This window comes from Theropithecus gelada, chromosome 4, assembly GCF_003255815.1.
Source record: "Theropithecus gelada isolate Dixy chromosome 4, Tgel_1.0, whole genome shotgun sequence".
Classification (NCBI taxonomy): Eukaryota; Metazoa; Chordata; class Mammalia; order Primates; family Cercopithecidae; genus Theropithecus; species Theropithecus gelada.
The window spans coordinates 71,219,649-71,241,503 of record NC_037671.1 but is presented as its reverse complement, the minus strand read 5'-3'; the positions used below and the strand labels follow the sequence as shown (position 1 = coordinate 71,241,503).

Genomic DNA, 21,855 nt, shown 5'->3' with positions numbered 1-21,855 from the left:
CCCAATCACAGGAAATTTACCTTTGGAAGTAGGATAAGGTAGGCATTAGATGCAAACCAGAATACGGATTTTGAACCGGCAGAAAATTGGCCCAACAGCACCTGATTCCTTTAAAATCTGTGAGGGTTTCTGGACTGTCTATGCCATGAAGGACAAACTAGTTCAAGCCATATATTTTTTGATAATTTAATAACGTTCTATAAATTTAATTGACTAATTATGAAAATCTATCGTCTACTTCAGCTAGCAGTAAAGCACAACCAAGAGGGAACGGAATAAAAATTTATCAAAGACTTCCTAAACATCAAACACCTCACTGGTTTAATCATGTTTATATTAATGATCAAATCAAAGGAAATCTCATAAATCTTCAGTTAAAAAATGAACTAAAATGCCATTTTCTTTTCTTTTCTTTTTTGAGAGAGTCTCGCTCTTGTTGTCTAGGCTAGAGTGCAATGGTGTGATCTTGGCTCACTGCAACCTCTGCCTACTGGGTTCAAACAAATCTCCTCTCTCAGTCTCCCAAATAGCTGGGATTACAAGCGCCTGCCACCATGCCCACCTAATTTTTGTGTTTTTGGTTTTGTTTTCCTTTTTTTTTAGTAGAGATGGGGTTTCACCAGTTGGCCAGGCTGGTCTCAAACTCCTGACCTCAAGTGATCTGCCCGCTTCAGCTTCCTCCTTATTAAGTACAAGTTGAGGACAAATTTTACTGAAACTAAGGATTTAGCCTCCTTTCTAGACAGTGGAGTCTTCTTTTCAACTCCTAACCTCAGGCAAATATCTTTAGTAATAGGTTGCTATAAAACTTTTCTAAGTATTGCTTCAAAAGTGATTTTTTTTTTTTCAAGAATGGGACCAACATAGAATGGGAAACAGCTAGAAAATAGCACAAAATTTATAGTCTGAATGTTCAAGTTCCTGTCTTGGCTTTGCCACTTATTGGCTGTGACCTGGATAATTCCATTAAGTCTCCAAGCCTGTTTCTACATCCACAAAATGTGAGAAATAACATCCACTTAACAGGGGTATATGATAACACGTATACAATATTTAGGACACACTAGGATACAGTAAGGCAACTACAACTTTTTCTCTATACTACCACTTCCTCGAGACACATTTTACTAAAAAAAGGTTGGGCAATTAAATAATTTGGGAGAACATGACTTTAATATGCTGTGTGTATTAAATTTCAAGGTAGACACTTTCATTTGCAAAGTTTCCAAAATGTATTTGACTCACAAAAACTTTTATTGGTGAAACATCTCATAGGACAAGTTTCCCTATTTTTGGAAAAACTAGTTAAGCAGAAGATATCAAGTAGATCTGATTTTGAATCCTTGCTCTATTAGTCGTCAAATAAACTTTCTTAGCTTTTTTCCTCATCTCTAAAATCAGGATAATAATATTCATAACATATAATTACTGTCAGGAAATTGACATAAAGTACATTAAATATTTAACACTGTGCTTGTTATTAAATAAGTGTTATTTTCCTTATGTTTACTGGAGACTAGTAAATCCTCAGACTTTATTTTTAAAAGTCCTAAGTGAACATGGTATGATGTATTTTGAAAGCTTTAGATTTTAGCCATGGATAGTTATATAAATAATAAATGTCCATAGTTTATACGAAACCAAATTATATTATTGATATATCCATATAAAGCTGTGGTTATATATATTTACACATTTTGACATTCGTTTTTATTCAGATATAAATGTTTTTATAAATACATGAATATAAACATAGAAGAGATTATATATACATACACGCACATATTTTTGAACTCATATTGTCTCTATCTCCATACTTTTAGCATTACACATTACAGAATGAAAGACAGGAAGGAGAAAAGCCACTGGTGACATACGTTTTGCTCTGACACATTTGGCTAGCTCAGCTTCCGCTTCCCATCTTGTTGTAGTACCTGTCTACAGAACGTGATCTGCCTCACTGAATACTCATCTATTTTTAAGTTGTATACATACAAATATGATTATTTGCTTAAATCAGGAAATGCAAAGTCAACATACAGGGTCTATTAAATAGGACTTGCAGAGCTCAGAATTATTAGCAAAGCACCAATCTTAAGGATAAGATTGTATAAAATGATGCAGCTATTATATAATATTATATAAGTATATAATATTTTACAAGTACAAAATAAGGGAAAGAAAAAATACCTTTAGTTATTATATTTAGACTACTGGTGTGAGTATCCTAGAAATATTCATACACTGAGTGCCAGGCACATACTAGGTAGCTTAAAATGTAATGATTTTTTTTTGTGTTTGTTTTGTGTGCGTGTTATTTTTTTTCTTTTGCAGCTTTAGTCACATCAACAGGACTGTGAGAAAACTTTCAGAATTAGTAAATAAACCATTATTATTATGAAATTGTTTGTTAAGAAGAACAAGTCATAATAAACCTGGATAGTTTATGCTTTGACTTTCAGTAGGTTTTTATAATATGCATGATTTTACATTTTTTTCTCAGCAAATAGAACTAATAATTTCCTCGATTTTTTCCTGTGGCACTTCAAGCAAACATGGCAGCAGTTATCAGTAGTATAATTTTAGACTGTAAAAAGTTCAAACAAATTTTATTAGCCCAATTTTGTTTGCATTATTGGGCAGAACTACATATTACACACAGACATCATAAATCATGCATTTGTCTTTGCATCACAAGTACTGCGGTTATACCTCTTTCCTTCTCTTTCCTCCTCTTTCCTCTTACTTTTCATTGGCTAAAATATTTGAGTTTGGTTATTATGTGTTAAGTTTGTTTCACTGACTTACTACTTCCTTAACTTCTATATTCATTTCAAATATACATTAAGTATTTATAGAATATGCTCCATGAGTAATCTGTAAGAAGTTTTACTTTGGATATGAAATTAAAGATGTAATGAGATTAACATAAAGCATCAGGCTCTAAGCTCCAATTTAGAAGCAAAAAGTATATATTTTGTCGCTTCTAAAGAGGTATTCATATTGTTATATGCCTTTGTGGGAAAGTTTGTACTACAGCATTTCTGACAACTAGTGGGCTAGGATAGTTAAGATCAGGTTGAACATCTTCATTTTTCATCAGGAAAGAAGTTGAAGCTCAGCCATTAAAAATGAACTGTTAAAGATTTTATCAAAAGCAAACAGAATATAAACAACAATAAATTCTAAAAGGAAATAAAAAAAGACTAAAACAGAGCAAACTCACAATTATGAAACAATGATACTGCCATACACAGATTAGACCTCTTGTGACTAGACAGGAATATGTGTGGGAAGGTTGGGGGCACTCACAGTGAGCATTTAGAATTTTAATTGCAGAAACTGGTTCCTCAGTTTTAGGAATTAAAACAGTCCCAGAGAGGCCCACTGGTCTCTGGATTTTTGAATGTGGAGATGGCAAAGTAGTCTGCCTGAATCAGAACTGAAATATATTTGGAACGTCTTCCATAACCTCAATATAAAACAAAACAAATTTGGAAGACTTGGGAAATTTATTTGACCTGCTTGTAATAATACCACTAAGGGAGAGACGGAAGAATAATAGAATGGAAAGAGAGTCATCACACACAATCACCATTACCAAATCCCTGTATTTACCTGGTAGTATGTAGGCATTCTGCACTTCGTCCTCGTTTTGCTCTGGGCAGCATAAGAAGCTCACTGCACAGACAGGATGGGTGGTGAGTGAAACAGATAAATTATGAGACATGGGTTATGCCAATGGTATGCCAATGAAAACATGAAAAGGGAAGAAACCAGATTGTCTGCACTAGCATATTTGCTTGAGAGGTTAAACACAAATAAACATGAAAGCATTTAAAATTTTAAACAATAAAGTACAAATATTATGATTGAAGTCCTAGCTGTTGCTGATTTGCTATTGTATTTCAAAATGATTTTATAGAATATTAAAACAAAACAAAATTAAATATTCCTCAAATAAGATATAGGAATCTGTTTCCAATTATAGACAACTGAGCATTTTTTTAATACTATAAATTTGGCCTGATACCAATGGGAACTCCGAACATTTTTATATCTCTGTAACAAATTAAAGCGTGGTAGTTTTCTTGGCTTTTATAGCCACTGAAAATGCAATACCATATTATGTTTCTTATTAACCAACTAACAATATAATTGATTAGAATTTTTATTTTAAAATTAATACTTTATCTATATCCAAATTAATTTCACAATATTGACTGCCCTGGTCAAGTAGCCCTGTGTTTTCCCTCCTCACCTAAACTCATGGTGTCCCAAATGAATGTTGATAAAACAGCCCTCATTCAACTCAAGCTGAGATGTTTGGAATCCTATTCCTCAGAGCAGCTCTTCATCCTGGTACCTATTGTGACTCCATTCTTGAAGGTCACAACCCTACTTTCTACAGTAGGATGGCAATTAGGTAGGTTAAGAAGTTCTACTTGGGTTCTGTGTCCTTGACTCCATGGCGAAAAAATCATTTAGCACCACTATCATGACCCTACTCCTACTGAAAGTTTCTCCATTTTAAAAAGCCAGAAGAGAATATTCAACAAGGTGGGTATTACAAAACCTTAAATCAGATCCTGAGCTTATAATCAGGCTAAATGTACAGGTATATGGTTACTTCAAGAAGAAAGTCTGTGGGCATGCAAAGTAACAGATTCATAATGTAGACTTATAGTAACTGTTTCCATGAAACATTAGTTCACAAATGCAGAATTAAATCTAAGTACATATCCCCATAAGAATTCATCTCAATAGTTCGTATTCTAGACATTTTCTAGAAAGAGATTTTATGAAAAGAGATATATAACAGAAACATTATTATTGAAGTCCTCATAGAAACTCTGAAATTAACTTTCAAATGACATGTATCCACAATGTTTTAAATTATATAAATAACATAATTTTTATGATTACTAATACCTCAAATATTGTGATCCACAATAAATAAAGTATTTAAAAACTGCCTATGCAGGCTCCCTTCTTTAATTTAGGTCAACATCTACGTCAACAAGCTGTACCTTTAAAGCTGTCTAAGCATAAATTCTGATTTTGTAAAAGAAATTGGATAATTATAACAATATAATATTAGCCAAATATTTCCTAGAGTTGCATTTTAGAATATCTTAACAGCTGTTGCTTGAGAGAAGTTCACTTTTGAGTGATACTTTTACTCTCTAATGTGCTATGCCACAATATCTGCATATATTAAAACAGAACAAAAATTCATAACATTGAGCTCATAATTTTGACAAATACCTGTCTTGTTCTGATAAATACTGACTATCCACGTCTCTGGCTCTATGATCAACTGGACTTCGGGAGGCATCATGGTGTCTGGTTGGAGAACGTGACCTTCTTGTTGGATGAATTTCATCTAAACTCCTAAAATGATTACAAAATTCTATGTGTCAAATTGTTTCATCTTCCCAAAACAGGCAGACAGACTAAAGTGAAGGAACTGACAGTGATATGCAAATAAACACTGAAAAGTATTTGCGTCATAATCAAAACCTATTTTATCAATGAGTTAAGAGTATTTATTTTCTACGAATTTTTGCCTGTGGCTGCATTTCTCCAACCTTCTTTCACACTTCTACCAAAAAACAATTTTCATCGGCATAATTAATTACAATTTCAGGAGTGTGTATCAGAGTAAAATGAAGTACAGCAGTATATTATATGTTTTATTTATATTTCCAATCATTTAAAGTGCTTCAAAGAGACAATCCTAAAACTCTTCAAAGTCCATTCTGTCTCTTAACCTTATCCTCTTTGCCACTTCTCTCCACAATTCTGATTTGCTACAATTTTTTTCTAACAAGAAAGAAAACTAGCAAACAGAATACAAGCCAATTAGTCAAAAACTATTCCTAGGACACAAACGATTTCTACTCCCTGGGAAATTTATTCAGATTAAAATAGACTGCCATATAGGTTGGACAAAGAATAAAAAAGCATTTTGCCTACAGTTAATTCTGAAAAAAATAATTTGACCAAACTATTTTTTCATTTCAGTTAGTTTTGCAGCAATTTACACTGCATTATAATAAAAATGTACTGTCAGGGACACTGAGCCCATTTCAAAGCCTACCTCTGTAATGGCACATTTGGTAAACGTGAACGCGGCTTTCCCTGATCATTGCCGCGATGAGGAGATACTGAACGTGAGCGGTGATGAGTTGTTCTTTGCTGTTCTGGCACAGTTAATGTTGTAGATTTACTTTCTCTAGCACTAGACCTATAGCCTACTGGCAAGAGTACACACAGAAAACATTTAGTCAGTATTCTTCCGTAATGCAAACATTAACACAGAAATATAAAATTACACTAAAGCAGCCATTGATCTATGAAGAATACATGTCATGCAATCAGTTAAGTATACCTACATAGAGTGTAACATATACATGCACTGAAACAGGTTACAGTTGGCTCAAAGGTACCATGGAGATACTAATACGAATATGACAGTTGATGCCTCAGACATTATGATGAGTTGGGATACTGTTTCAATGTAAATAATGAATGAGTTCGTGACTTAGTAACACAAATGAAGCGCTTGACAGGAAACTATAGTTAATATACAAGTCAATGGGCCGGGCGCGGTGGCTCAAGCCTGTAATCCCAGCACTTTGGGAGGCCGAGACGGGTGGATCACGAGGTCAGGAGATCGAGACCATCCTGGCTAACACGGTGAAACCCCGTCTCTACTAAAAAATAAAAAAAAAATTAGCCGGGCGAGGTGGCGGGCGCCTGTAGTCCCAGCTACTCGGGAGGCTGAGGCAGGAGAATGGCGGGAACCCGGGAGGTGGAGCTTGCAGTGAGCTGAGATCCGGCCACTGCACTCCAGCCCGGGCGACAGAGCGAGACTCCGTCTCAAAAAAAAAAAAAAAAAAAAAAAAATAAAAAATAAAAATACAAAAAAATAAGCCGGGCGTGGTGGCGGGTACCTGTAGTCCCAGCTACTCGGGAGGCTGAGGCAGGAGAATGAACCTGGGAGNTCAAAAAAAAAAAAAAAAAAAAAAAAAAAAAAAAAATACAAGTCAATGCTTAGAAATATATGTAATAAATTTAAATAAATTTAAATAAATTATTCATTTCAATTTTATTGTAGAGGATAAATTACTTTAGTTGGATTGCAAATGGCATCTTTAATAAGAAAACGAATATATTATTTCAGTTTTAATTAACAAAGAAGAGTAGGAGATCTTCACCATTATACTGATTAAGTATACCATTATACTGATTGTGAAACCACAAATAATACTGCAATTTTCAAATGTAGTATATGACTGAAGATGACGATCACAATAATGTAGAGAAAATGAACCCTTCTAAAGAACCAACTGCCAAATCTGCCTTACACATCTGAAACTACTCCATAATTATTTTAATTAGCATAATTAAGATAATATAGTTAACATATTGCAATTTGAAATTAATTATAACAGCTACTTTTCCCCTGAAGTTAAGGTTTATATTGTCTCTGATATGGTTAAGATAAAACAGTAATCTCAAAACCAAAATAAGAGTTTAGAGTTTAAAATTTTTTCACAAGGGTCACTGTCTTTTATTATCATAAGGAAAATTAAAAAATTATGTGGCCAAAGTAAAAACAAAAAACTATATTTACAACTACATAAAACATACATAAACCATAAATACATTAAATTTAACTGGGAAGCTAAAACTGTTGCTCATTTTTTACTTGGTAACTCTCACATTATCTCAAAAATATGTTATGAAACATCATGAGTAAAGGCAGGCTAATAGTCCCTAGCAGTTTATATACTGTGAATCCATGATCTTATGCCTAATTTTAAGGGACTTCAAACATTTCATTACACTTACTTTGACAATATTCAGACCAAATAAATACAACCATTTTGTCACTCTGTAAAAACATATGTTTAATTATCATAAATGGTATAATTTATAATTTCAAATACTTTAATTTTTTATCTTATCAAAATACCAACTAAGCTATTGAGTTTTGTGTAAAAAGTCTGTTATTCACATGTAATATTATATTGTAATTTTAAGACTAGAAATTATAATATTAAGGCTAGAAAGAGACCCACTAAGTTAACATGTAGTGCATACACTATTAATACATAGCTCATTGTAAAAAAAAAAAAAAAGTGACTGTTTTTTTAAAGACAATTAATCCATAGTCTGAATTACTTAAACATTTTTAGTTACCATTTGGTATCAATTATACAATAATTTTATGGAAGGCCAATATTGACTTATGAGCCCTATTTCGAGATTTAAGCGCATATTCAAGGTATATAAATAGATTTTGTAAAATTAATTATTACAGAATAAATTTTAGAGAATTTTGGCATCTTGCTGTTAAAGATATATAATTAATTTGTTTCTTGGATTCTTTGTGTTTATATAGAAATTAATGTCTCTTTTGTCCTATTAAGAAGGGACTTTAAGGAAACAAGTGAAATCTTAAAACTTTTAATATATTAACAACTTTCAATGTAACTTAGAAAGTTCTGAATTCATAAAGAGAAAGTACACTGAAGGCAATGTGTACTATTTTGGTGACTCAAAGTCATTTTGAATATAACATATGCTAAATATTCAAAGTTTTAACATTTGACTCTATAGTAAATGATCTCAAATAAATATGCATTTATAGTTCTTTGCAATTTACAAAGAAAAAGTTCTTTGCTTTTTAAATTTATAGTTGCTTTTTACAAAAAATTTTATTTTCTTCACATGATGTTTAATTTATTGTTGACAACATGCACTCTATCTTCAGAACCACGACTGGTATCAAACTTTTTTTTTTTTTTCTCCCACTCGGAATCTCGCTGTCCACCCAGGCTGGATGATCTTGGCTCACTGCAATCTCTGCCTCCCGTGTTCAAGTGATGCTCCTGCCTCAGCCTCCCAAATAGATGGGATTATAGGTGTGTGCCACTAGGCCCAGCTAATTTTTGTATTTTTAGTAGAGATGGGGTTTCACCATATTGGCCAGGCTGGTCTGGAACTCCTGATCTTATGATCTGCACACCTTGGCCTCCCAAAGTGCTGGGATTACAGGCATGAGCCACCGTGCCCGGCTAGGATGAAACTATTTTGTGGTAATCCCAATGTTTTAGTTGACTCAGAGTTAGATATTAGAGATTCTTTTTTCTCATTTTCCGGTTGAAGTTGCTAGATTCCTCACCTCAGATGAGGGCATTCTGTATATGGTCATTTTTATTCTTCTTAATCAGCTAAAATTTTTTACTTTAAATAACAATAAGGCTATAACTACAAAGTTAATAAAATGTGGCTCTGGCAGTCTCAACTGCTGAAAACCTGCTATATTTCCCTAACTGGAAAAAGATAGTAAGCACATGAAACATAAACAGAGAATTTTGTGTTCTAGAAAAGCCAAGGCATTAGGAAGTTTAAGTTTTGGCTGTAGTACAACATTTTGTATAGAGCTTTTGAGCTTCTCTAGATAATATACAACCAGGAACTTCCTTGAGTACATTAAACATATATAGAAGATGACTTCCATATCTAAACAAATTTTTTCTTCATATTGGATGCTAGAAATATAGAAGCAAATTTGTAACCAACATTTAAAAGTACATAGGAATGCACTGTGCTAACTTATCACCTCACTTTATTTTAGCTTCTTGTCCTTATTTTACTGACTCATCTTTCCTCTTCACTTAAAATGTATTGTATATTACTATGTGACTAACGATATTTGCCATACAGATACTACCACATAATCACAATCGATCAATGAAGAGTGTATCTGAAAATATTAATGAATTACATGATCTCCTTTAATTTATGAGGAGATCTTTGAAACATAAAATATTACTTATTGGTTTTATAAGTTACTAGTCACATTCTATTAAAGTTTGACTCATTACCTTTTAAAATGCTAAATAAAAATGAACAATATTATTTGAAAAATACTGCTTCTGTATAACAGAGATTATGCATGTTTGCAAACACTCTGAGGGACATGGTATATTTCAGTATGGAATATAGGTATATTTAGAATTCAGTGCTCCTTGTTGATACTTAAGCACTAATCCCATCTCTGGTGGATTCCATAACTCACTTTGACTTCTCACAAGATGTTATCCATGTTGCTCTCTCAGAGAAAGAGGAAGAAACTCATCATTTGTGTAAGGATTTATTTAATTGGCCATTTATTTCATTCACTGTCCTGTCTCATAACAAAAAATATGAAATTTCAGGTGAAAAAAAATTGGGAACCACTCAACGAAGTAAATTCTATTTAGATAAACTGGCAATGACAACATTAAGGTTGATTAATGGTAAAGATTCTTGTTAGAGGTGATGATTTTTCCACCAGGAATAATCTAATTCCTATTTGAATATCCCAAATTAATTTAAATGTATAATCACTTTACTCTTTCAATTTAATGACAAACTAATATGATGTTACATTTTGTGTGAACTTTTTTGTTGAGAATGTGTGTAATTATTATGGCCTTCTAAGAAATAAAAACAGAAAGCAAAAATGAAATGCTCTCCAGTATGATCTAAATCTCTCACCAATACACTGACATTAAAGATTAATATATAAGTATATAGATTTTCACAGCACTAGATTTATTATTTTAACAATATTTTCTACTTTCACACAGTGATTAAATACTACATTTTTGGCTGCGCATGGTGGCTCACACCTGTAATCCCAGCACTTTGGGAGGCCGAGGTGGGCAGATCACAAGGTCAAGAGATCGAGACCATCCTGGCCAACATGGTGAAATCCAGTCTCTACTAAAAATATAAAAATTAGCTGTACATGGTGGTGCACGCCTGTAGTCCCACCTACTGCGGAGGCTGAGGCAGGAGTATCACCTGAACCTGGGAGATGGAGGTCTCAGTGAGCCAAGATCGTGCCACTACACTCCAGCCTAGCAACAGAGTGAGACTCTGTCTTAAATACATACATACCTACATACATACTATATTTTCTCTGAATTATAGGGAACAAATGCAACTTGATTTTAGAGAACTCTCCATAATTTTCTCCCAGTTTTAGTAAAGTTGTATGCATCTCTCCAAACTGTGAAGTTAGTATGGTAGAATTTATCAACTTGAGCAAAACCATTGCCCTCAAATTAAGTACACTACCATCTGAGAAATTACATAAATGAAGGGCATACATTTCAATATTGTCTTTAAAAACTGCCTTTAAAATTCATATTTATACATTTTAAGACTGTCTCTTTCATTTCTTCTTATTTGAATATTTACTTCTCCTCTCATTAGTAAATTTTTAAAAAGTATAGAATTAGTGCCAAGAAAGTCTTTATCACTTGATTTTACACACTTCTCTGATAAAAGTCAGATGAGAAACATTTAAAACGTAGAACATCACAGAAGTCTTACTAACTTACACAATGACAAAAAGATGTTCACTTCAAATGAGTACTTCATCTTTCTTAAACATATTACTATTTTAAAACATATACACACATTCTAGCTACAATCAGTGGGGAACACATCACAAAAGCTTTAAAAGTTATAGCCAGGCCACACATGCAATTTTAAACCTGGCCATGCACTTTTCTCAGTATATTCCATGGAAGGCTACATTATTTTCAGAAATGGTGGAATGAAAATCATAGAAATGCAATATAAAACATAGAACAACGGAATTTTTAATAACCCCATCTTTTCAAGATAAAATTCATATTTTCACTTATGCTCAGAGCATTGTGAAATAATGATTTGTTTCACCTAGTTAGCCATGTTTCTATGGAAGAACCTCACTAAAATAAGTGGGAATGCTAATTAGCAGAGACTAGTACATTTAAAACTTTCTTAATAATTTGAAATGTGGCCAGGCACGGTGGCTCACGCCTGTAATCCCAGCACTTTGGGAGGCCAAAGCGGGCGGATCACGAGGTCTGGAGATCGAGACTATCCTGGCCAACACGGTGAAACCCTGTCTCTACTAAAAATACAAAAAATTAGCTGGGTGTGGTGGCGGGCGCCTGTAGTCCCAGCTACAAGGGAGGCTGAGGCAGGAGAATGGCATGAACCCGGGAGGCAGAGCTTGTAGTGAACCGAAATCAGGCCACTGAACTTCAGTCTGGGTGACAGAGTGAGACTCCGTCTAAAAATAAAATAAAATAAAAATAATAATTTGAAATGTAAGTCACCATGGAATAATATAATACTGATTTCTCTGTGATATAAATCTTCAGTTTAGTATCCTAAAGAGGTCTGGAAGCTGACAGAGAAAACAAGCAAAGCAGCACAGTGAAGCAGGGCCATGCTCTTCACTCACGCACCTGGAGGAACTACGCCAATACCATCATCAACCTCATAATCTGAGATGTCACTATCACTGATTCGCTGAGATCCTGCACAACAGTAAGGCAAACAGATACCTCTGTGTCTGGTTGGTTTATGAAATGTAAAGGACATTGTTAAACTTTTTTTAAAAAGTAAATTACATTACTACTGAAAACTTACGAAGACTAATACAGTACACACTGAGCTAATTTTAAAAGAAATGTTTGTTCTCTAAGGATAACATTTTATCAGTATTTTCTCCTCATTACACCAAAGACATATAGAAACAAGGGGATTTTACCAAGTAAGATTTTCGGATTAATTCTTTAATTAAAATATTATACTAAAAGCCTGTAGCACAGTATATACAGTACATTGTTTTCTACACAATTAAGTGCTTTCCTCTGCAGTTCAGAGAGGATAGGGCTGAGTGGAAAGGTTCAGAGACATTTCTTGGCTGGAGCTCTATTCAGCCTGTTTTATGAAAAAACATCAGGGCCCTTTATAAAATATTTATGTTTAGCTCCCCAAGTTAGTCACTATACTTCACTAAACATTGACTTTGAGGAAATTACTGATCAGGGAAACATCAACATGAAATATTTAATTATGTGAGAAAAATAATTTAGTTCCAGATTACCAAAATGAGGCGTCTTTCAGTTAACTGAGAAATGTAGCTATGACTCCAAAATTACTCGATAAGTACAGAAAAAAGTAGCTTTTTCCAATCACTAGATGAATCGTAATAAACATAACCTTCTAATATTTTAAACAATATTTCTTATGAATAACTATTAAAATATTTATGAACTGGCTGGGCATGGTGGCTCTCGCCTGTAATCCCAGCACTTTGGGAGGCCAAGTGGGGTGGATCATGAGGTCAGGAGTTCAAGACCAGGCTTGGCCAACATGGTGAAACTCCGTCTCTACTAAATACACAAAAATAAATTAGACAGGCATGTTGGTGCGTGTCTGTAATCCTAGCTACTCTGGTGGCTGAGGCAGGAGAATTGCTTAAACCTGGGAGGCGGAGGCTGCAGTGAGCCAAGATCATGCCAGCACACTCCAGCCTGGGTAACAGAGTGAGACTCTCTCGGGGGAAAAACAAAAACAAAAACAAAACTATGAACTATAAAGTTATTAAGACCTCACATGTAGCAACCCACCAATGATGATAGAAATTATTCCATCAGTCAATAATCAACAGCTCAATTGGCCCTGTGCAAGAATTTTAATTCAGAGGTTTTTGGCTTTCAGCTCTGGAATTACTCTGCTATGCTATATTATTTTCATTGTGAAAATGTAGAAACAGTTTTGCCAAGATTCTTCATAAAAATGAACAATTTTCCAATATTTTGATCTCTAATAAAACATTTGAAAAACAAAAACATCTTGAATTATTAATCACTAATTAGATCATTACAGCATAATTACTTTGTGGCAACTAAAACAACCTTAACCTACTTTGTAGCTTTTTGCTAGAGCTTTCTCCATGAATATGTCGCCTTGGCATGAAAGGTGATGGCTGAGGCAGAGGTAGTGAAGACTCATCATGTGTCTGAAGTTTATACCAATGCGGTTCATCATCTAAAAGCGCTGTCTCCAATTCTATGAGGATCTGAGAGGGTAATTCTCAAATTAAATCAAGTACCTTTATCAAAACATAATGTAATAGCAATCGTAATAAATATCACAAAACTTTATTAACTATTTGACTTGAGTTTTTAAAATATACATCACCTCTCCAAGAAATTCACTTTCTTCTTCTTGCACTCTGGGTTGGTCCCACACAGTTATTTCTAACATTCGTTCTCTAAAATCTCTACGATGTACATGTGAATAGACAAAAGTTTGATTCCATTTTGGTTCTAGTATTTTCTTTACTGTTTTGGTCCTCCTTTTACTTTTATCACTGAAAAATAAGTATGTTTTGTAAATGAAAAAGCAAGTATATGCTGCCATCTACTGTAGTCACATGTAAAACTGCCATTGGTATTTATATTATTTTAACTTATAACTCATTGAAAGTCTATAAAAAGATACTAGAGTTTAATAATCTAACTTCAATTACAATATAAGCAGTAGTCGTAATTATAGGGACACATACAAAGGTACATTCTAAATGATGTGTCGCTATCAAAGACTAATATGTCTATAAACAAGGTAATAGATTTCTTTTTTAATTGGCAGATTATTTTCAAATATTTCCAACACAAGGCTTGAGGGACTTCCTTTTTCAGAGATAATGTACTTTTATCCCCTCAGAAAGAATTATCTATTATGTTTTTAAAAAATATCCCAAAAGAGAAAATTCTACCTTTTCTATTAGTATAGATTTTAGGATTTTTCTTTTTTTCTAAAATTATTCACTACCTTCTATCTGGAAGAAAATACATTTTTACATAGGGATTTCGAGGACGCCCATCTACTCTAGCAGGTAGATCTGTTGCTTGCAGAACATTTACAATCAGCTGGTGTCCCACTTTATCATACCACAGTTTCACCTAGAAGCAATGAGGAAAGGAATTATTTGTAAAAATCATGAGGCATTACAATTTTACGTAAAACAAAATTAAAGTTATATTTAAAGGAGGAAATTTTGAATTACAATATAATGCAAAACAGATATTTCTAAAAACATACCAATTTGAAAGCATAAACACACAGAACTTTACTTTGCTCTTTGAGTACTTTAAATATAACTTACAACTGGCAGGCCTTCAGTGTTACTGTACATTCTCACATATCATTTTATAAAATAAAACTAATAATAATTTTTCCAAAAAACTAAGGGAAGAGGGAGATATAAAATCATTACTATTGTTCTTAAATGTTAAAAATAAGAGTTTGAGGATTATATGTGTCTAAATGATTATAGCGTGACTAAATGCTTTTTCTGGTGTCACAGGTAGTTAAAATAAAAAAAAAGAGTTTGGATATTAGGAATAAGACATACAAAGAATTAGAAGAGATCATAAAACATATTTACTGTGGGCCTATTTTATACAGGCACTGCTAAGTATTTCCTGGTATTTTTTCTCACATTTTTTTTTTATTTTTTGGAGACATGATCTCACTCTGTCACAGGCTGGAATGCAGTGGCATGATCATAGCTCACTACACAGCTTCAAACTCCTGGAACCAGCAATCCTCCCAGTTCAGCCTCTCAAGTAGCTGGAACTACAGGTGTGCACCATCATGTCTGGCCATTTTTTAAAATGTTTTATAGAATTGGGGATCTTGCTATGTTACCCAGGCTGGTCTTGAACTCTTCAGCCTCTCAAAGTGCTGGGATTAAAGGCCTGAGCCACTGCACCAAGCCCTCATTTAATTTTTAGAATTAACCTGTTACACGTTATTTTTCATGAGAGAAGGAGGAAAAAACAAAGGATACAATACACAAACGATATCTTCAAACTACAAGAAGGCCAAATGATATTTCTATTAACCAAGATTTCATGACAGTAGACCAAAGAATACTGGGGAAGTAACATACTAAAATCCTGTCAAACTCATAAGAATTGGATTTTATCAGTCATTACAGTATCTGCCCTGGCAGTGGTAATGACACTTTAACAAAGTCATCACCTTTAATTTTTTTCCTTTAATTTAGAAGTTACTTCTCATTCTATGTTTGAGTAAGCATATGCTGTTAATGGGTATATGTTAGAACATATCTGAGAGTCATCATAACAAAATAAACTAATTTAACATAGGATTAGCTTTTCATGGTAAGGAACAGATTAAGAATTCAAACCTGGATCTGTCTGATTCCCACTTGATACCTAAGATGTGGTTTTCACAGAACCAGAATACGTTTCCATCCTCTTTTAAAATATGTGGAGAATACGAGAGATTTACACATACACTGAAGAAAAAGATGGCAGGGCAGATAAACCCAAAGGGTATTACAAAGATATTCAATATACTAAAAATAAAAGTTAAAACCATAAAAGCCCTAGAGAAATAAGCTTGTATATATCTTCTCTGTCTCATTAAAAACAAGAGAAAACCACAAAGGCAGACCACAGAAATCCACACATTATCAGAGGAGCAAAAGGTCATTTTCTGTATAACAACTTGAAACAAATAGTCCGAAGTCCTTAAATTATAATATCAACATAACATTTTCCATCATAATCTACAAATATATGGCTCTTCATTATACTTAACCCTAGTTTCTTCACTCCAGGTTTCTCCAGATCACATAATAGGGCAATAGTGAGAAAATGGTAGCTTTTTCAGAGAGCTTTCAGTGGCAACGAAGAGTTTTGCCAAATGCCTTAGGAAGTTAAAAAGAATATTCCAAATTTAGGCTCTTCAGGCTCTAGGCTCATAAGGTTGTTACATAAATGGGGCATGAATTCCTAATATTATGTGTAAACAATTATTTACCTTAGAAACTTTTACACCAAAAATATGAATATTTACTTATGTTACCATTCATCAATTAATGTTCAGAGTATCTGGCACATTGCAAGCACTCAGTAAGTATTTCTGAATAAATATGTGAATAAAGGAATAATTAAAAAATGCATGAAAAACTAATGAAGTAGATTATGGTGTTAAATGACTACGTATTGCAGGCTTCAAGGAAAAGGGAACATATTTAAAGACAGACTCAGACAGTATATGCAAATACTAACAGTCTCCAACATGTACAAAAAATACATACAGAAAGTTGCCCTGGTAAGACTTGTGGAGCATCTTTTAGAGCTCCAGGACTTGTTGGAGAAATAACAGAAATGGAAGGCCTTTCCATCTTCTGAGATTCAAAGGAACTTGAACCTAAAATAAGAAAAAAAGGTAATATTTGTAAGTGTAGAAAATATTTTTAATAAAATGTTAAATGCATCCTTATTTGCATAAAACCATAATTACTACCACTGATAACAGAACCTACTTTTAATGGGGTAGATTTTGTCTTCAGTTAATTGTCTATTTAAGAAATATTAAGAATGATATAATGAAGTGTTGTGCTTATTTCAATTGGAAATAATTGATCTACATTTCTGGAGTGCATGGTATTACACAGACTCTTATATGACTTCACATATGGGTAAAGGTCTGCTTCAGCGATAAGGAAGATAGTGCCTGTTAACACTAATTATCTTGCCTAAAGTTCTTACTGAGAAATTAAAACGAATGCATACATAATATAATTTATGAACCACATCTAAACCAGATTTTGTCATTGTTTTAAAATCAGATATACCATCTATCTTAGTTTTGATCTTATAAATGAGTATCTTGAACCTCTGAAAATGCTACTTCAAGTAATTCACGACTAGTGATTTGCTTCAACTTCACACGAAGGAGGCTGGGTCTCCTCTTGGCCACTTGGTGGAGTTCTTCACTGTTCAAGTATACCCTGACACACAGAGCAATATAGAGTGTTTATAGAAGGCTATTGAGCCAGAAAGTATAACCTTGAACTCACCACCATTCAAACGTAGCCAATGCTTCATTGAGAAATACTGTTTATGAAGCATTGCCTGAGTATGTGCAATCCACACATTTTTTCTATAACTACAAATTAATTCTCATGTCATATTTTGTGCCCTCCAAAAACTGTTAGTGATAAAAAACAGCTCTATAAAATTGTTACTGTGTGTATTTTCCCAGGTATATTTAAAATACATTTCCTTGAGTCTCACAACAGGAACGTTGTTATTTCTAATAATGCTTGTTTGTAATATTATGGCAATCAGTGTATTTTTTAATCATATCAATAATATAAATTATGCAATTAGTCCCACTTCTTCTTTGTATTGATCACCAGAAAGCTCAAAGCCAAAACTGGGTACACCTCTAGCAGAACATGATGGTATGCATTTTAGATGATAACCTAGCCTAGTGTCTGTTTCCTTGTTTATCCTACTTTCATATTTTCTTCTCCCTTCTAATCACTATCACTGGTTTTCCCCTAAATCACCTTTTATTCTCTACTTCTATAACCTGGGTTCTGTAAGAACATCTCGGGAATCAAGTCCAAGTATTAACTTAATTCCCATCCATTGCAAAGAAAATATTTGGGTCACTTCTGCATTATCACTGAAAACTTAATTGTCTATACTTTATTGCACACAATATCATCTTCTCTCATACAGAAATGACTTTAATTCCCATATAGATAACTCTTTCAACCCTCTGGTTTCACAGTCCCTTGACCCATTATGTTTAGTGAAGTTTACTCTACCCATTCATTTCTAAAAACAATCCACACACTTTGTTATTGTCAGGCCTTTGGGCCCAAGCCCAGCCATGGCATCCCCTGTGACTTGCATGTATATACACCCAGATGGCCGGAAGTAACTGAAGAATCACAAAAGAAGTGAAAATGCTCTGCCCCTGCCCTAACTGGTGACATTCCACCACAAAAGAAGTGAAAATGGGCCAGGCACAGTGGCTCACGCCTGTAATCCCAGCACTTTGGGAGGCCGAGGCGGGCGGATCACGAGGTCAGGAGATTGAGACCATCCTGGCTAACACGGTGAAACCCCGTTTCCACTAAAAATGCAAAAAATTAGCCGGGCGTGGTGGCGGGCGCCTGTAGTCCCAGCTACTCGGGAGGCTGAGGCAGGAGAATGGCGTGAACCCGGGAGGTGGAGCTTGCAGTGAGCCGAGATCGCGCCACTGCACTCCAGCCTGGGTGACTGAGCGAGACTCCATCTCAAAAAAAAAAAAAAAAAAGAAGTGAAAATGGTAGGTCCTTGCCTTAATTGATGACATTACCTTGTGAAATTCCTTTTCCTGGCTCATCCTGACTCAAAAAGCTCCCCCACTGAGCACCTTGTGACTCCCACTCCTGTCCGCCAGAGAACAACTCCCTTTTGACTGTAATTTTTCTTTACCTACCCAAATCCTATAAAACGGCCTCACCCTTATCTCCCTTCGCTGACTGTCTTTTCGGACTCAGCCTGCCTGTACCCAGGTGATTAAAAAGCTTTATTGCTCACACAAAGCCTGTTTGGTGGTCTCTTCACACAGACGAGCAAGACAGTTATTTGGTAATACAATTATTTGTTAAAGTGCCTACCTAGTTTCTTCACAAGGCTGCTCTTGAGACTGAGCTGCTTAGCAATCAAACTGAATAATCCAGTATCACAATAAATGTTTATGTAAATAGAACTATTCCTGATATATTAAGCTCTGTAAGGGTCCTGACTGTTATGATGCTGAAGAGTATTCCCAGTAAAGATTTTTTTTTTCTTTAAACCACATAAAAAAGTAGAGGAAGAAAAATCTTAAAGTAGAACTTCTTTGGATTTCCAGTTACTGGCATCATTGCCAACATCTAGTACCAATGGAGACATCTTTAGTATAGGAATCCTAATTCATTATATCAAATAACTAAAGAAAATTAGAAATCTTTACTTTCAATTAGTTCAATACTTTTATAATAACAAAGAAATCTTATACTCACTGGACTCCAGCGGAGGGTGGGAGCTCTCAGGAATCCGGGGAATGTCACTAAAAGAAACAGGATATGGTGAAAATCCCATTAGCTAAATGACCCTGCCTGAGGCAATCATAGCCCATTTTATGTGATGTGAAAAATCCTGCTGGGTCTTTACAGGTGTGGAAATGAATAGGAGTTACTATTAAGGCAACTACTAATGTGCATGAATGTCAAACACCACACAAAAAAAAACTGCAATAAAAAAGTTTTTATATATTTAAGAGCAAAATACTTTAACATGACAACAATCAGACTAATATTGTGGTTAAAATCACCACAATATTTTTACTACCAAAACAGCAGGTTTGGAAATAAAAAATGTTAAAGGTAACACTTTCCTTCAATTCTAGGAAATCAAAATGACACAAATTTTACAAATCAGTAATATGCTTTACAAACACATCTGAAAGAGTTTACTGAGTGAAAGGGATGGGAACATCTCAATAAAAAAATGATATGGTGAATATCATGGGCAAAGTTAAATGAAAAGGATGAGTTGCTTTGGAAAGTAAAAATGGTTCAAGCTTGCAACAAAAAAGCCAAATTATTTTATATATGTGAATATATAATACATATACACATATATACCCTTTATAGAGATCCATATTTCTATACTGAAGTTAGCTAAATATATGGCTATTTACTATATGGTTAGAAAGTGACTTGTGAGACCACCCATTCCTGCCACACTGATAAATTACTCTGAAGAAATATATGTACTATAGTCTCAACTTAATCCATTACCCACTGTGCCCTTAAGAACCCTAGATCACCTTGGCTTAGGTATTATACTGCATAGGACTATATTACTTCTCATTTTTCAAAGATGTTTTAATATCAATTTAAGAAGATTAACAATATGCAAGTATTAACATGACATTTAAAGCAGACTGGAGTTAGCTAGTCTCAACAACATTATCAGCATATTTTTTAAGAATTTCTAACCACTTACCTTATGACCTAACTTCACTTTTTTTTTTTCACTTTTTGGGGGAATGAAAACAAAAAGAGTTTTCCCTGTTTGATTGTTCTCTGGAGTTGTCATTTTGACTATTTTGTGCAAAGTAATTCTCATAACCAACTATAATTTATACGTCTTAAAAAATGACAATTCGGCCTAAGTTGTGTATTTTATATATTTTATTATATATTTTTGTATGACTATACATTTATATAAAATCATTTGAATGAATTTATAATTAAGAGACTAATTTATAATACCTAAAACACACAAAAAACTATATTCTGCTACTTTCTTCTAAATTAATGTAAGCAAATAAAAGTAAATTGTAAAAAAAATCGAGGAACAATCAATTTTTAGATAGTATAACTTCTTAAAAAATCAGCTTCATAGTCCATTATGGAATCAGAATTTGAAACTCTAAAGCCAGGTACAAACTTTGGAATTTACGCGTCTTGTGAAAAAAGAATGGTGGCGAAGTTGTTGAAAATATGTCAAAGTGACTTTTAGTTAAAATTTATTCATGTTAATTGCTTCAGTAATATTTTCAGGCATAAATTTCCACTGGATGTTTACATATCCAGTGGAATTCTTTATTAGTTCTACCTACCAGTTAGGGAACAATTAAAAGCATAAAGGTCAAAGATATTGTATTTGGTGGGTTCACAAAAAAAGTCAATACCTCAAGATGGCTGATGCCTCTTAGTGTGTACTGATCAATGTGATTGCAAGTTATATTTAGAATGATTCCTGAAATCACTATGCCACTAAATTATGAATATTTTCTTTTTCCTTTAATTATAGTTGCTAAACAGAACTACATTAAATATTACTATTAAAACACAGCTCTCTAGCCTGGGTAACAGAGCAAGATCGTGTCTTAAAAAAAAAAAAAGAAGTAGCTAAAATTATTTTTCTAGGATTCTAATAATGTATTTATTAGAAAGTTGGTATCACCTTTGATTCTGATTCAATTATAATCTTTGCATTCCACATCCTTTGACTTCTATAATCTATAAATTATAATTTTTGTATTCTATGTTCCTTTCAATTCTATAATCTATAATGTGTTTAGAATTTGGCTGTGTAGATGATTACTTCTTAATTAATTTTCATAAAA

General features: G+C 33.7%; 1 protein-coding gene across 50 annotated transcripts in view; it reads right to left on the bottom strand.

The window, feature by feature from the left end:
- RIMS1 (regulating synaptic membrane exocytosis 1) overlaps positions 1–21,855 on the bottom strand; it is a 491,301-nt gene that overhangs the window by 137,866 nt on the left and 331,580 nt on the right. For 21 of the 50 annotated variants that reach the window (XM_025382124.1, XM_025382126.1, XM_025382128.1 and 18 more), the window contains 9 exons: positions 19,739–19,785; positions 16,988–17,100; positions 14,686–14,816; positions 14,053–14,224; positions 13,777–13,930; positions 12,309–12,380; positions 6,104–6,260; positions 5,269–5,394; positions 3,619–3,681 (listed from right to left, as the gene is read on the bottom strand). In XM_025382124.1, coding sequence (XP_025237909.1) covers positions 3,619–3,681; positions 5,269–5,394; positions 6,104–6,260; positions 12,309–12,380; positions 13,777–13,930; positions 14,053–14,224; positions 14,686–14,816; positions 16,988–17,100; positions 19,739–19,785 — 1,035 coding nt within the window. The remainder of the gene's footprint in view (positions 1–3,618; positions 3,682–5,268; positions 5,395–6,103; positions 6,261–12,308; positions 12,381–13,776; positions 13,931–14,052; positions 14,225–14,685; positions 14,817–16,987; positions 17,101–19,738; positions 19,786–21,855) is intronic. The other 29 variants (XM_025382150.1, XM_025382177.1, XM_025382158.1 and 26 more) reach the window with 4 other exon arrangements.